General features: G+C 39.2%; 1 protein-coding gene across 2 annotated transcripts; it reads right to left on the bottom strand.

Annotated features, from left to right (window-relative positions):
* Window positions 1-578: 578 nt before the first annotated feature.
* zc3h12b (zinc finger CCCH-type containing 12B) lies at window positions 579-16,207 on the bottom strand. Of its 2 annotated transcripts, none has more exons than XM_030438161.1 (6): window positions 15,900-16,207; window positions 10,082-10,881; window positions 9,799-9,938; window positions 9,219-9,453; window positions 8,817-8,923; window positions 579-8,721 (listed from the first exon to the last, which is right to left on the bottom strand). In XM_030438161.1, exons 2-6 carry the CDS (start codon window positions 10,717-10,719, stop codon window positions 7,289-7,291), a joined length of 2,553 nt encoding a protein of 850 aa, XP_030294021.1. In that variant the 5' UTR covers window positions 10,720-10,881; window positions 15,900-16,207; the 3' UTR covers window positions 579-7,288. The 2 variants fall into 2 exon arrangements, with proteins under 2 accessions (XP_030294021.1, XP_030294022.1); XM_030438162.1 differs by having other exon boundaries at window positions 579-8,715; window positions 15,900-16,204.
* Between the last annotated feature and the right edge of the window lie 317 nt (window positions 16,208-16,524).

Here is a 16,524-nt window from a genome sequence, read left to right as displayed (position 1 = left end):
GCACAACTCTAACTTCCGTACACTCATGGATTGGAGTCACAACATGGCCTTGCTGGTGTCTAACTTGTGACGTATTATATTACAAGTATAGACTTCAAGCTTTTAGCCCATTCATCCACAAAAATGAAGAGCAGCTTTTAGTTCAACAGGGCTGAAACCATCCCGCTAACGACCCTGAGACTCATTGGCAGCATTGATTCTCATTTATTTACCTACCTCTAAGAAACAATTAAGATTTCGAACCATCAAGTCCGCTGTCTTGAAGAACTAAATGTTATCGTTTAATGTCAGTATGACTGAAACTTAACTTGATACATTTGACTTTTTGAAAAGTTTGTACAGAGAAGTCTTGAATCCACACACTGCATAGACTTCCAGAGGATGAGAGCTATGCATACAGATCAATAAGCATACTGGGATGATTGACAAGGGAGAATATTTTCTTGCCTTTCTTCACATCAGACATCACAATTTCTAAGCTTTAATATGTTTAATTCAAGTAGATAACTTAAATGACTGCCAAACAAAACTTTCGACACAGTTTTGTTTTTGTAAAGAAAACAAAAAAGATAACACAGTTTGAACAGAATTTTGCTTTATTTATGGAGTGAAACACATTTTGTCATTAAGACTTACATTTTGTTTGAGCCCACAGACCCAAATAGTCTATTTTTGTATATTTTGGTCTATAAAAGCAATGCTTTCCAGCCAGTGTGGATTACAATACCGCAAATCATCACAACACTAACAAATTTGCTTTATATTTCCCTTTTTTTACATTAGTCAAACTGGAGACCGACACTACTTCGGAGAGGTGACCACTGCATTTCTCAATATTAGAAAACAACCAAGTGTGTGATTTAAAATGTTTGTGTGATTTAACCTGAGTAGTATACTGTATGTATGCAGTCATGCTCAAATGTGTGTAACCTCTTGTCGTGGAATTTTTTACACAAATAATTCAATTTTTGGATTATATGGTACCAGAAACAGCACGACATTGAGCAACAAGTATTTGATCAGAACTGTGTGTATGTGTGTTTGACCCAATTATCATCATATATCATCATTTCACTTTGGTCTTGATCAACTGATAGTGAACTTAAGTTAATATATATTGACAATATCAGTATTAACATCTTGAAAATAGCACTAGTCTTACTCCAACAGGGCCATCTGAAAACCAAACAACAGTGTGCAAACTGGCCCAAAATTATGAGATTACGATTGGTGAATAATTTAATAGTAAATAGAATAAATCACAATTCAACACAACTCAGCTCTGTCAACATACAGGGTTTGTCATTAAATCAACGATCAAACAGTCCAATAAATTCCTGTTTTCAAAGGATCTGTATGTTCAACATCAAACACAAATCTGGGGAAACACTGGCACTGTATGCTGCAGACACTGCAGCTTTGCTATATGTTTTTAACCGCTTTGAAACATCAGCCTAGACACAGATTTGAGTTTGGTGTCAAGTTGCACTTGGTTTACACTATGTGTAAAAGAAAATCATTTGTCCCCTGAAATATAGAACTCATTGCATGACAACCCATGTGTTGAATCACAAAAAGAATATTTTTGACAAAGCCACCCAATAATAACTTTGGCATGTTTTATTAGGCAAAATATATTCGAAAAATATTGAATTCCCATTAAAATAGCATAAAGCAGACGTGTCAATTCAGAGGAAATAGATGCACTTAAACAGGGTGCACAGATTACAACACAGAAATTATCTTAGTATTCGAACAACTGAAGTAACTGTTACTGTTACATTTACAGATCGCTTTCTATATATACACACACACGTGTGACTATTTACAGAGAGGACATGATGCTTACTGCTGTACACAGGGTATCTGTGCACTTTTACGTAGCACGTAAATGTCCCTGTAAGTTAACTACTGTACCCAGTAAGAATTAGTACATACCAATGGGCTACTCCCAGTGACACACAGTGTCACAAACATTATGGCATTGATTTTTTTCCCCCTTTATTTAAATAAAACTATTTTCATATTATACATTTCATATTTTGTTACATTCAAGGTATAGATACAATTTGTATCAACAAGCAAAAGTCAATTCTAGACATTTGTGGCTTAGTTGTTTGCGGCACTTTCAAAAGGGAGGGTGGGGACTATGAACCACCAATCTGGTCTTTAGTGTAAACTTTCAGCAAAGCAGTAAAATACTGGAACATTGAAACTTTTCGTAGCAAAAGTTAGTTTGTTTTTGTCCTGGAGGTAGTCAACTGCCCAGTGGAGACACAATCTTTTAAGAATTAGAGTTATGATCAGAGACATAATTATGATATTTCCAATAAAGTAAGACAAAACAATGAGAGGCACAACAATAAAATGTACATCCCTGCATTGCTCTTTTCTTTTGTTCATGTGGGAAAGATGTCCACACAGAATTTGTGATAGCAGAGTCCAACCTTTAGGATATGGACAGATACCATCAGTGTACTCCGAGTGTGAATTTGCTGTAATACATTTGAAGCCCATCATCTAATTACGGAGAAGTGCTAGAAATGTGGCACAGTGCCATAAATAGTTACACACAAGCTTGTGAGCAAAATCAGTTAAATTGAAATTATGTGACTTTATGAAACCATAATCGAACTGGACTGATGATGATTTTAGGGAAAAGTTCTATCCAAATTTAGATTGATGTGACATTAATTTCATATACTGTAAACAATATCCTAACTTCATGTATGAGTATACTTCAGTTTACTGAGCCATAAACTGGTTCAGCTATTTGTGAACATCACATAATGTACCTAATGATTTTGCTTTTTATAGCCAAAATTTCAAGTTTTATTCCCACAGTCCAATACACATCACGTAACCCTGAACATTTTGGTAGATTTTCATTGAGGCTTACATTACACTAAGCATTACACAGCCAAGGAATTCTACTTTTGAGCTCATCAGGGAAATTGACTATTCCAGCGTTCAAGTTAAAGAAAGTTCTCACTAACAATAAGAACCATATCATGATGCTATATTAAGTTCAAAACACAAGTGATCTTAATCTGGATCTCTCAATCATCAACCACGTTCATGGTTTTAGTTTAAGAGTTATTTCTTGGATCCTACTGTGCTGCAGTCTTTCTGCACTGAGCACACATTTTTCTCAGAATCAACGACAATTCTTCAATCTCAAGGAAAAAGGACGGCGCGCAAACTTTTAGCCAAATGCCAGAAACAACCTTGACAGCAGCCTTGCAATCTGATTGTTTCACATGAAGAAACATTTAGGCAGTTTGTTTCACCTTCTCATGAACAGACAACCGGCCTTAAGTGGCCTCGTCTTTTTTCATGAAAAAACAAAGTCAGCATAGCCCAAAATTCATTTGGGCAAAACACATTCAAATGTTTTTGTTTTTTTTCTTTATGTCTGTTCATATACCACAGTTGTACCTAAACATTATAAAGAAATATATATTTATATATATATATACTTTTGAAGCACCACCAATGAGAGTCAGAGTCAGAAATCAGGCTCACATGATAAGCCCCCTCAAAGAGTAATACCACTCAGTTAAAAAAAACTCTCATGCAATTATTCTTTTCAATTAGAAACACTTTCCTAAACCAAAGGACAAATATTTGGGTGTATGATGTCATCAAAACATAGCCTGGCACTTGGTCCATTTACTACAACTTGGAAGCCAATTTTCTAGACTTTGTGTTTGAGACTTTGGCGGTTCTCTTTTTCATATGCAAGTGATACCATACTGACCACAATTTTTTTCTTAATGCTCATGTCATGCAATCCAATATTAGTCCTTAGGGCACAATACCTGAATCTTCAAACTAAGTGGCATTTCCCTTTAAAAGGCACTCAAAGCATGATCTTTCTATTGGGGTTGGCTTTACATGTTACAACGCCTCTTTCTGCAATTGTAGGATGACTGTTTCATGATAGCACTTTGTCCTGAGGGTGGAGGTTAAGAGAAAGGCAATTAAACTCACATTAAAGTCAAGAGTTGATCCTCTTGGGAGCATGAATATGCTTAGCTGATGATAGGTGATAGGTTTGACCTGACGACCTGGGGGCGATTAGCATCCAGCATTTGCACTCTTATGCCCCAGTATGGGTAAAATTAAAAAGGTCTAATTTAAGATCTCTGGCTGACTGCCAGACAATCAGCACATGATATAAAATTTGGGCAAATCAAGTGATAAGCAAACTTTGCACCCTCATGGACACCAACACTACCTCATCTAGCTAAAGCTGCATCATGTAAAGCCTCACCCTATTAGCCCACTTTTCTAGATCTCAAGGTGCATAACAAGGATATACATAAAAAGTACAAAGTTCTGCAATGCCATCTCCACGTTTCAACTGTACATAACTAACTTTAAGGTACTACATGTTGCATGTAGGATTCTTCACAAAATATATCACTACTAGATCAGAGTAGACTCTTGCCAGTAACCACTGGTTTTTGGCAGGGCAAGACTGAAAGTTAGAAAATTGAAAGCATCCTGAGAGCAATGTGCTGCAAGGCACAGCCGAACCCTTCCATGATCCTTGGAGACTGGCTGCATGTATGCCTACTGTACATCTGTATTCGAGCAATTCAGCCTCCTTTTAAAAAGCCATACAGTAAATGTAATCTTCAACATGCTTTCTAGCATTCGCTTCATTTTTTTTTTTTTTAAACAATTATCAAAACCTCATACGCCACACAAGATATCACAAAACGAGTCCAATATCTAACTCACTCTCAGGCCAAAGTGTTACAAACAGATTCTCATCAGTTTAGCTGACAAATGTAACATCAGGTAAATATTCAGGCTGTTGCAGAATTCTTTGTGCAAACATTTAATCTGTGATGGTAAACACTGTTTCCATCTCTAGTAGTACATTTCTACCACTTCTCCCTAACTTAGTCACATCACAGCCTGGCAAAATCATTATCAGAGTTTCAATACTTTTACATGCACATAAGAAACCAGGTAAATGTCAGAATTGGGGCTAAGGCATGAAACCGAACAACTCATTCAATCGGATTTCTTTAAAACCACAGTGTACACATGGTTTGTCAGAGAGCAGATATTTCCCCTCCCTCCTCCACATTTTTGCCATATTTTGAGTGTTACTAATGTGTTATCTAAGAACCTTGTTCAGTAAAAGGACACTGATGCACCACCATGGGATAGCATGTTTAACTGTGTGCATGTGTTTGGATCCATGTGCGGAAACAGACTGAGCCCATTTAATAAACTAAACCATATACATTAAAATAGTAAGATCAATACGTCTGTTGAGCATAGACTCAATTTGGGATGTAATTAATCTAAATGTAATGATGCATGGAAATAAATAGCATGCACACCAGCATATGTAAAGTAAACAAGCCTTCATGAAGTGTATAAACAGCCAAATTCATTCAGGAATATTGCCGGGTGAAGCAAGTTTCTCTTCATGCCTTAAACTGATAAAAGAAACTAGGTTTATTGTTTCTGCATAAGAAATTAGGTCACTGACAGAAGCTGGAAATCATCGGATTACTTAAGTGCATGTAAAAGTAGTCTTTGAAACAAGTTCAACCTCTTCCTGAAAACAAACTGCTCAACTGACAACGTAAAGAAGTCCATTAGAGCTACTGTTTGAGACAAAGATACTTTGAATATTTTCACATTGAAAAGAATCAGCACAACAAATTTGACAAGTATATAAATAGGAAAATCCTGGACATAGCATCCAATAAAATCAGAAAGGTAACTATACAGTACCATAGGAAATTATCCAAACACAGATGTTAATTTGTCCAATAATCCAATCAATTCTGTGAACCAAAATGTAAAGTTATGTAGAGTACTGACACTATATAAATATTTTTTTTTTGGCATTATTTAGCAGCTTATTAATGACTTTGAAATAATGGCTTTTGTGTGATTATATGTACATAGATATGTGCACATGTGTACAAGTCAAATCTCTTTTTTGGCTTGCTTTGTGCACTGTCAAATTCTACCAAAATAGTAGCTTTGTTAAGTGAGGCTGAGAAAATATATCTCTTTAGATACTGAGATAGTGCTTTACATTTGAAAATAGGAGGCTTCAATGACTAAGACTTTCATCGAAACCACTCAGACAATGACTAAAGCGTGAGGTCATTCAGATATAAGGCCATTAAATGTCATAGTTCATGCTGTGAGGTATGTAGCTACCTCCCTTTTACTTATCTTCAAAAGAAATGCACAATAAAGTCACAAGAACTATTTACAGCAGAGGCAGACCTAAGCAAGGTTATTTATAGTCCCGTTCCACCAGAAACACTTCAGATGCCTTTCATAACACATTCACAGGGCCTGAACAAGATCCTGATAAAAGCTACATGGTGTCCAATGTTGACGTAGTCTCATGTCTGATTCAATAAGGCAAATGTGGGAGGTGATGGAAGTTATTCCCATTTTGACTGTTAGCCTGTTTAATGATCAACTTAGTTCAATTTGACTCACATGAAGAAAAAGGTTCAGTATTACACTACAAAGCTACATTAGTTATGATTAGGTTGTTGTTACTACATTAGTAATGACATGGTTATGGTTTAAACTATAATGGTTATTCAAATGGCCATCACAGAAGAGGTAATGTTTTAAAACTGATTTCATGTAAAGCTTAGTCATGTTTGCCAACTTCGTTCCTCACTCTCTGATATATCTTTTGGATTTTCCAGTGTTTCCCCAGTTGTTATAGCAACCAGCAACCAAATGAAGTGTATCATCAAAAATAACTGATTTCTCTTGTCTTGTCATTGTTGGAAACTGGAAACTTTATCCTGTGATTACATGAAAATGATATATTTAAAACTAAAGACTTTTGGGCTCCATCCATATTCTTATACAACATGTAATCAATTAAATAAACAAGATTTAATAGGAGATATGGAGCTATGCTGCTATGCAGCTCCTGCTCAGGTAGTATGAATGTGTTATGAACCAGATTTCTAATAAGGTGTTACCTCATATCAACTGCACCACAGTTCATATAAAAACGTTGTTTTAATATATTGAAACATCTTACAATTTGAGATAAACTTATTAGACAAACTTGCTCTGCGCTGATTACTTCTATATCATCTTAGTGATGTAAAATCTGATTGCCAGATTTCCCATCCGAGACGTAAAAAAAAAAAAAAAACTCCTGAGGGCAGATGTTGCACATACAGCAACATTTAACAAGTGCCTATCTGTGCAATCAAAATCTGTATTTCCCTTATCACATCACTTTTGAATGTTAAACAAGATTAACTGCTCAATGGGACGACCTAAGTTTTGTAACAATGACAGCGGCAAGTTGTTGTGGATCCGTCAAATGAGGGTTTTTCTCCATTACTGAGTGGACTACGTAAGCAGGAAAGATGTTACAAAGGTTCCGATATGTTTGATACTGGTGGTCTGGGATGACATACCGCTCTTGATGTTCAACTGAAGATGGCATCTCCCATGGCGAGTTCCAGATTTGTTCCATCTTGTCTGGCATGCTGCGGACCATCACCCGCTCGCAACATGGCATCAGGCTATTACTCAATGGATATGAATGATATCCGTAGGACTCATTACCACAAGGCAGAGGGTCCCAGCTGGCATGCTGCTCACGGCACAGTGGCGGTCGCCTCTGTCTCATTGGGTTGCTATCGTATAGCCTTGAATCTGATATACTGTCCATTCGAGTCATGCCAAGAGACCGTGTGGGCTGTGAAGACAAAGGTGGGAGGACATTCTGAGTTAGGGGATAGTCTCCAGGACAACTGGACCTGGCTCCCACGGCAACATGCTGGATGTGTGGTGCTAGATGAGATCCAGACTGCTTACGGGTGCCCTGCTTGGGTTCCTCTGGTCCATAACTCTGTACCCGTGTCAGTGCTTCATGCCGAAACCCATGGGAGAAAGCCTGCATCCTACCTTGTGCAGGAGACTGCTGCTGCCCCTTCATGCTCTCCTCTAAGCTACTGTCCACAGAGCTTGGGTACAGGTCCCCATAAGAGGAAAACGAGTCACTGTTTGAATGGCTGAGGCAGGATTCAGGGCAGTGGCTGGGATTTCTCTGATACACACCATGCTCGTGCTCCATGCTACAGAAACTGTCGACATTATGCATGCTGCTCATGCTCATATTTGAAAAATCACTGTGCAGTGAATAATATCCATGGTCACTAACTGAGTCATACTTTGGGAACTGTTCACTGTATGTAACAGAGGCGCCATGACTGTTAGTAACTAATATAGGAGGGTACTGTACACTAGACATGTGCTCCAGAGAACTGTGTGCGAACTGCAAAGAACCTGGCACTGGGCTGCTGGCTGATCGTGTGTTCAAGGCCCCAGCTGCGTGGCTCTTGGCAGGCTGCATGGTGGGCACACTGAGAGCAGACACAAGGGAAGGCACTGAATTTGTCTCAGACTTCCTAGCTATGGACAGTGCCTCTGGAGGTTCACAGGCAACTGAGCGAATGCTGGGGTCAGACTGACGTTTGGGTGCCACACGTTTGGCCTCAGAGTTGCTGTCCCCCTTTACAGTTATAGGGCCAGTGCCAAATTTAGCTAACGCCCCCTCACTCATTGTCTTCACCGCAGACAGTTTGGCAAAGGCCCGGAGTTCATCAGCCACTGACCGCTGGGGCTGGTTGACACGTTCTGGATGATAGTACTTGCACTTGTGTCCATATGTGCACTTTTTTCCTTGATCAAAGAAAGAGTAGAGTCAAAAGAAATTATTAACTTAACTTGTACTGACAAAAATGATTCAGACAAGGCTTTAAAAAGATGTTTAGGGAACTTACCATAGGGGCAGGGTTGTTTTTTGTGCTCTGGAACAACAGGACGCTTTCGGAGGAAGTTTTCTAAGCTTGGACCATGTCTTCCAAGTGGATCATCAGGCGGCATGAACCTATTTAAAATATATTATTACTAAATGTCAGCTTTATAACTTCCATCATAAAGACTATGTTCCACAAATTAATGACTTAATAGACATCAGAACCACAGTCCTATGATCTTCTGAATAAACCATAAACACTCCTAACCAACTTTGAGATGCAAATAATTTGTGTTGTAGGGGAGGACATATATATATTTTTTTTTTCTAGCAAAGCTCATCTATGGCTGTACTCACAGACTGAAAGAGTCTTAGAGTGCATCTTTACATCATTTGGCCCACATAAGAATGCATTATGGTTTCTTACTTGTCATTGACAAATGAGTACATTAGGAGACGCTCCTCTATGAACTTCTTCCACTCTGGCTTCTCATTTTGCAAGTCCCTGTAGTTGTCATTTGATACAATAATTCCATCAGAATCATAAGCCAGCTTCACTATGAAGCGATCATCATAGCACACCACTCTCCTGCCTTGAACTCTCCGAGATGGGGTGAAAACCAGGATCTTTTCTTTTTCCAGCTTGCGTAGTATTTCTTGATCTGAAAGAGGAATTTGGAGGAAGTTGGACTGTTGATTAATACTTCATCAACGGCTCATAATAATTCCATCAAACATAACCAAAACGAATTTCACAATGTATTTCGAATACCAGTAGTTTTCATAGGGCATATCATAGTATTTTATAAATTAATCCATAGTAGAAAGTGTCCTAGCACTTTCTGCCTACTGACCCTGATCAAACCACAAGGAAATGCTCCAGTCACATATGCAAATACCGTATTACTCTTCTGTCATGTAGGCTGAGTGTTACCGTCCAACAGTAAATATCGATACATACTTTAAAACCAGTAAGTATAACTTCAATAATAAAAAAGCTTTACTACCTGTGATGAGTGCATCAGGTCTTGACTGTTCCTTTCTCCAGGCAGGGACAAACACAGTGATGTCTTTGTGTCCTTTCTCCAAGAACCATTCAACAGCAAGTTGAATACCACGACAAGAGAATACCTCTTTGTTTCCATGGCTACAAAACAAAAAAATATGGTATAAGGTCTACTTAAATGTCATAAAAGAACATCCATTAGAGGCAAAAGTTTCAGAGCAGAAGTATATTCTGAAGGAAGCACTGACAAATTCAATACGAGCGAATGCTTGTTGTTGTCTTACCTCATCGCCACATTTGAGCCATCGATGACGATGGGCCTGAGGTTATCAAAGGTATCCACAGAGTCAGAATCTTCCACTGACACCTCTGGACTAACAGTCTCTTTAACACAGGGGGTCCGTGATATTGGTGTGATGGCAGTACTGCTGCAAGGTTGAGGTTCAGGCTCTACTTTGTTTCCAAGCCTTACTAACTCAGCAAGGACGTCATTGATAAGCGCAGCAGCCCCCAACTTGTTGAGTACTGTTTCCACCTGCTCTCCTGAATAGCCCAACTTCAAAGCAAAATCCATCTTCGTCTGATACTCTCTGTTGCTGGGAGGCTTGATTCCTGGTCCCGCGCTGGTCTCATCCTCACGAAAATCTTGCACAGTGCTACTCTGGGAAAAACTGGGTCGGTCGAGGCATGGAGAGCGGCACAGCTGTCGGTGGGGTTTTGTGACAGCCAAGGGGTCCTTCTTCTTACAGCCACTGTTGTTCACCTGAACCTTCTGATGTTGCTGCTCTTCAGATTCGCTTTCCGAGCTGCTTCCATCCTCAGAATCGTCAGTGGCGTGCTGAGCCTCGCTTGAGTTAATGTTCTCCTCCCTCCATGGGCGTTTTTCCATTTTGAGCTTCTCCACCATGGACCATACTGTCATCACTTTCGTCTTGACACCTCAGAGTTCCACCCCATGCTTCCTCACCTCCACCGAAACCAGGGAATCATACTCAGTGCTGGACTTCAGCGCTACAGGCTCTTTGTTTAGAGCCAAAGTCACACTGTGTCCCCTATGTGGGCAGGCAAATTAAACTATTAGATCCTGAAAGAGAGCAGAAACACAATATAAAATGTCAATTAGAAATATGTGTTGAGCTTTACTTAATGCTACCATGAGCCAATCAGGAGAAAGTATCATTCCTAGGTCGTCAAATACCGTCAAGTAGGTCCTAGATATGCGACAACCTACGAATGATACTTAATCAACTATGTTAAACAGTGCACCTTTTACCTTAAAATTATACATATTTCATACTTTCAAAAGTTGTGAAAAGCAGTCAACAGTGTAGCAAGATAGAGTAGGTTAAGAATGACACATTCGAGTGCACCAGTATTTATGATTATTTTAACGCCACACAGAAACTCAATTTCTCATTTTCTTGGTACAGTCAAGACGACTTTCACCTATTTAGTTTGGATGTCGATTACCATTGCAACAATAGATGCTTTGAAGCTTTAGGGTCAGCCCTAGTACTAAGTCATCTTTAAAGGCCAATTTCCACATTAGGAAAGTAAAATTGGTAAACACAAATTCTCTCAATTTCAGCCCTCCCTGCGGACTATAACCATGTTTTTCTCTCTCAAAATAAACAGCCTGTTCAGTGTGAAAGTCTTAAAAACTCTGGCCTGGTGATTCAGTGTTTTGCAAAACTATGAGCTACTGCTAAAGGTCAGGGGTTGTGTACCACAGTGACAGTATTTGAAGAAGACAGGCAACCTCTGGTCCTTTTTTTTTTTTTTTTACTTTAGCCAAATACACAGCGGACCTGTTGTCATTAACCTGGATTTATGTTGATTTTGAGATTGTAATGATAAAATGTTGATTTTAATCACTGCTGCAGTGCATCTTTGGAATGACTGTTGGTATAATATTTGTCTTTCTCATACGTGTTATTTGTCCAACAGCAGAAACTCACTGTGTGAGAAAACATTGAATTCTCACGAAAACATCACGTCCTCATAATGTCCAACCCACTTGCAGTAAACCAATAAATGCTTCACCTTTGGGAAACTGCAATCTGCGGTAAGTGACAAAATCAGCCAAATGGAACATATTTGTCAGCTATCCAAGTAAACAAGTCACTTACGAAACCACAGCAGCGCATGCAAGGGACTGCTCTTTCTCTCTCTGACTGTATTCTGATGTTAGTGGTCACACACTATTCACATCTAGTCTTTGGTCTCATTTGCATTTTTGGAGGGGGCACTGGTTTGTTCAACAGTCTGCAATGTCAACCATACTTTTTGTCGCCACTCCTGTTCTGACTTAAATGTTAGTCACTCCAACAAGTCCATTTACTCCAACAAATTAACAGCCAATTATGTACTTAAATCTGTAGGCTGTAACTAAGTGCCAATTCAAACTGTAACAAAGAATCTTCAGCAGTGTCGCATGTGTGAACTTGTTTGCGCGGTTGTTGGTACGTAGTGAGAGTTCCCAACAAATCTGAACAAAACTGGATATTTACTAATGACAGGTGGTGAAAGCATCTGCATTTGAATAGTGCTACAAGGATAAATTGACTAATCCAGTGTATTTTAATCTTTGTCCTTTGGGCCCCTTGTCCTGCGTGTTTTAGATGTTGGCCTAACTAACTAACTTTGATAATCGATTAATAAGTTTGAGTAATTTTTTTAAGGAAAAAAGGGGAATTCAGTCATTTGGTAAACTGTTTGCAAACATCAAATCGATTAATCAATAAAACAATCATCAGATTAACTGACAATTAAAATAATAATAGTTGCAACCCTACACACATCAACTCACTTTGGTACGTTTTCATAATGAACATATATACTAAAATACATCGAAACAAAAAAGATGCTTTTGCTGATCTCTTCCTGGTAGTGCAATATGGAAAAACATAGATACAACAAATGACAAAGTCTCCACCCAACTTTCCCTGCGTCTCTGGTTTACAGGTTTTAAAATGAACATCCTTCTCCCTTTAGAAAACCTGTTAATGTACTGCAGAATAACCCCTGTGTCTAGAGCACAATAGTCTTGGTCCACAAGTAACATTTGAGCCAGACACACATAGTGTGAGTTAAGATAACCTGAGACAAAGTGTGGGCTGAACAGTACATCCCTGCGCCTCCAGACTATTTAAATTGAATGGGATTCCTCAGAGAACAAAGCTGTTTTATGCAGAGTAGGACTTAAGGGCAACCTGTGCTGTAAAAATGCAACACTGTCAACAGCTCCAGGTGTGCATTTTAAGATATGGATATTGGTTATCAAATAATCTTAATAACAAGTGTGTTAATGAACAGAAACACGACACTGCACTGCACTTTCCCCCAGTCTTGCAGAGAGCAGAATACAGCCAGCTTCGAGCTTCAAGAGGCGCAGCCCATGATGTGCGTTGCCTAGCAACACAGCCTTGTCATCAGCTAACTCCTTTTTACCAGTCACGACTAACACAAACACAGCTCATCATCTCTCTTCAGGCAGTCAGTAAATGCAGAACACTTACAGCTACACTACAACTCTACACTAAAACTCTCGAGGCAGCATATTTTACATTAATAATTGACTTTAATTAGACTTCTATCGGTGCTGACTATTGAAAAAGAAAGGTCAATCTGGACACTAAAATGTGTTTATAAACAAATGATGACCAATATCTGAAATTTCCACTTTAATATGACAATTAACAAACAAGACTAATATTCAAGGCAGATCCTGATGGTTAATCGATATTTTAAGCATCCACCTATAGCTACAAATGCATAGTGTCAATGTCAGAGTTTCTGTAATCTAAAAGCATCACTGATGCAAACTGTTTTACCACTGATCAAAACTTATATGAATAAGATGAAGCAAAAAAGGTTTGAACATTTACACAAGAACCCGACAAAGGAGAGATATTGCGGCACTGTTGTTGAGCTCAACTCACAGCCCACTTCCACGTAAGAGACATTTTATGACCACACCGGCACATGTTAAAGGGAGCAGAGCTTTTTCAATCCTTTCCCTTCCACCTCCAGATTCGCAGGCTTAGACTCGGCAAGGCCTCCAGACTATCCCTGCACATGCACAGACTCGTGTAGCTCTGTTTCATAGCAACAAGTGAAGCACGGTCCTTAAGCCATCTTTTACATTGCTGACCCTACATAGTATCCACAATGGCTAGAGTCGGTTGCATGTGCCGACTGCCTTGTCAGATATGTTTAAATTCAGACCGACAGATTCGGAGTTCAGTGGAGCCGCCGCTGTACAAAATCCAGCAGTTGAGACAGACCAATGAGAGAATGAAACACGCTGAACAAGTCATTATTACGAAGGCTGAAAGGCTGCCTTTAAGAGTGAGCTCTGTCATAAGGGCATGTGAAGGTTATCTGGGCCGAGAAACAAGTTATCCATTGAGCTGGAAAGCACACACACACACATACAAACATAAATAAGAGAGTAGCTTTTTGGAAAGGAATATGCTTTAACATTACCAAGAGAAAGTCACAGTAAACTGTCATCTAGAACATGGAACCAATTAAAACAAAATAATCTTATTATCTGATGTACAATAATCCCATTTGACATCCATCTCTACTGCAACAATATAAATTCTGAACCCTGGCTGGTGTTATACTACATTTTTGGAGGATTGACACCAACAAACAGCTACCAAAATCCTCCATATGGCCCTGGCACACTATGTGATCCAATGTGTCAAGAGACACGTCAGATGTCTCATTGACAAGAGAGTGTGTTTATTCATCATATGGTATAACTGCAGAGTATTTTTTAGCTTTAATATTCGCGGACAGCTGTTCATCGTGTTCACTTGCTATGGAGGCATACTGTCGCACTCTTGCTGAAAGTAAAGCAGGAGTAAATGTAAACATTTGTTATTGTATATTGAAAATTAGCAACAAGTCACTCTAGAGTACTAAAACAAATGTTGTAGATGCTCCTGGCCTGGGCAACAACCTCCTTCATACTTAATGCCATCTTTCCCCAGTCGTTAAAGTCTACTGTATGTCATAAACACAACATCAAGTTCCAACTAACTTTGCTCTACCAATGACAGCTTCCACTTGTGGTATAAATTAACTTTTACAGGCTTCTAAAATTCTATAGGTTAAGCACAGTTCAAACTAGAAATATTTTGAATTAAGAATTGCAGTAATGATCATTTCAGCAGAAGCACATTATGAGTAGGCAAACAAGAAAGTAAGGACTAAACTGTGTTCTCACATTAAGCCACTTTTGCCTTTACTTAAAAGCAAACTACATGAATGTGCATCCAAATCCAATCACTGCACTGACCCCAATGACAGTGACCACACAGAACACCTGCTGAGCTGGTGAATAAACTTAGCTGGACTGATCTATCATTGCATCATCAGCCAAGTAGCTGACACGTCAATACATTAAAATGAAGTTCTTGATATCATTAGCTACAGCATCTTGAGTTGAGAGGGACGAAATGGAAGGAAGGTTAAAGAATTTGACAGTTAAAGATGCCTCACACTTGCAATGTACTTTTTCGTTTAACGTAATAGGATCACTACTGAACACGCAGTCAGCTTTATGATTGAATTAAATAAGAGGTATCTGGTTTGACACCCTTAGGCCCCGAGTAACGGTTAGCATATGCTAGCAAGCTAGTGTACCGTTACTTAGCTAGCTGCGGGAGAGTCAACATTTAAGCTACACAAACTAACCGGCTAATGTCGGTTTATCTGGGTGGAAAATGGCTAGAGAGCGAAAAAAAATACTGTTATTTCAGGCCAACTATAACCAAGAGCGTTGTCAGGTATCACCGGTCTCCATTTACTGAACGATATCACGGCTAGGCAGTTAGCTAACATACTGTAATAACATCCAACTTAGTGCCTCCACGGGCTAACACAGGCGTCAAGTAGCTAACATTCGTTAGCTTTAGCTGCTGAGCGTGTTGCTAACATATTTGCCGGAATACTACAGTAACTTAAGATAAAGTTGACGATCGTTTCATATATCAGAGGGAGGTGAAGCCAGAGCAACGCAACACGAATCTCTATACAACCTGCACGTACGTCGCTGCCATCGTTGCCTTCTAACGGTGCTCATCTCACCTTATTGCTGTCATCCTCCTCGCCTGTAACAGTTATGTTTTGCTGCCATTGGCGCTGTCGCAGTTTGGTCCGGGTTGCCAGATAGCGCGAGGGAAACAAGTAACCTCAGCTGTGAAAAAGACACCGGGGTCAGTGCACCGTTACAAACGTGATTTCCGCTTCTTCAACCGGGCGTCTCATCATCATCATCATCATCATCAACGCAGGGCTTTTTCATGATGCTTTTTCTTTGTGGCTCGGAAAATTAGTTTGAGAAGTGTCATGTATCCCCTATGCATGTCTGTGTGAATGCTGCCTCGTGAAAATATGGGGACATTTCCAAGAACATGCTGTCCTGAAAAACAAGCTCTGCCCTTGCTTCTCCTAGATGAACTGGAGATATGAGTAGAAATGATAATTACTATGCACTCATATTTCTAATACAATGTATATTCCCATTACACGGAGTGACTTTATCCAAACTCTCTGAAGAGTAATTCCCATTCAGCTTGAACAGAGAAACTTGGTCTTGTAGAACACAAGTAATCTTTCATTTTGGAAAAAAAATTATCTATATGGTGCGTCTCTCAACTGTGTGCTGTCGTTTTTTGCACATGTTCTCCTAAGGTATTCATGCAAACTCTAC

This window comes from Sparus aurata, chromosome 13 (assembly GCF_900880675.1).
Source record: "Sparus aurata chromosome 13, fSpaAur1.1, whole genome shotgun sequence".
NCBI classification, from domain to species: domain Eukaryota; kingdom Metazoa; phylum Chordata; class Actinopteri; order Spariformes; family Sparidae; genus Sparus; species Sparus aurata.
The sequence above is the reverse complement of the archived record's forward strand: the minus strand, read 5'-3'. Positions and strand labels throughout refer to the sequence as shown.

What these genes read in the sequence shown, in the direction of transcription:
- zc3h12b (XM_030438161.1), bottom strand. Translation starts at nt 10,719, where the DNA reads ATGACAGTATGGTCCATGGTGGAGAAGCTCAAAATGGAAAAACGCCCA. An exon ending in ACCTGATGCACTCATCACAG is followed by an intron (nt 9,454 to 9,798) that starts GTAGTAAAGCTT and finishes TTCCTCTTTCAG; the next exon opens with ATCAAGAAATACTACGCAAG. An exon ending in AAAACAACCCTGCCCCTATG is followed by an intron (nt 8,722 to 8,816) that starts GTAAGTTCCCTA and finishes ACTCTTTCTTTG; the next exon opens with ATCAAGGAAAAAAGTGCACA.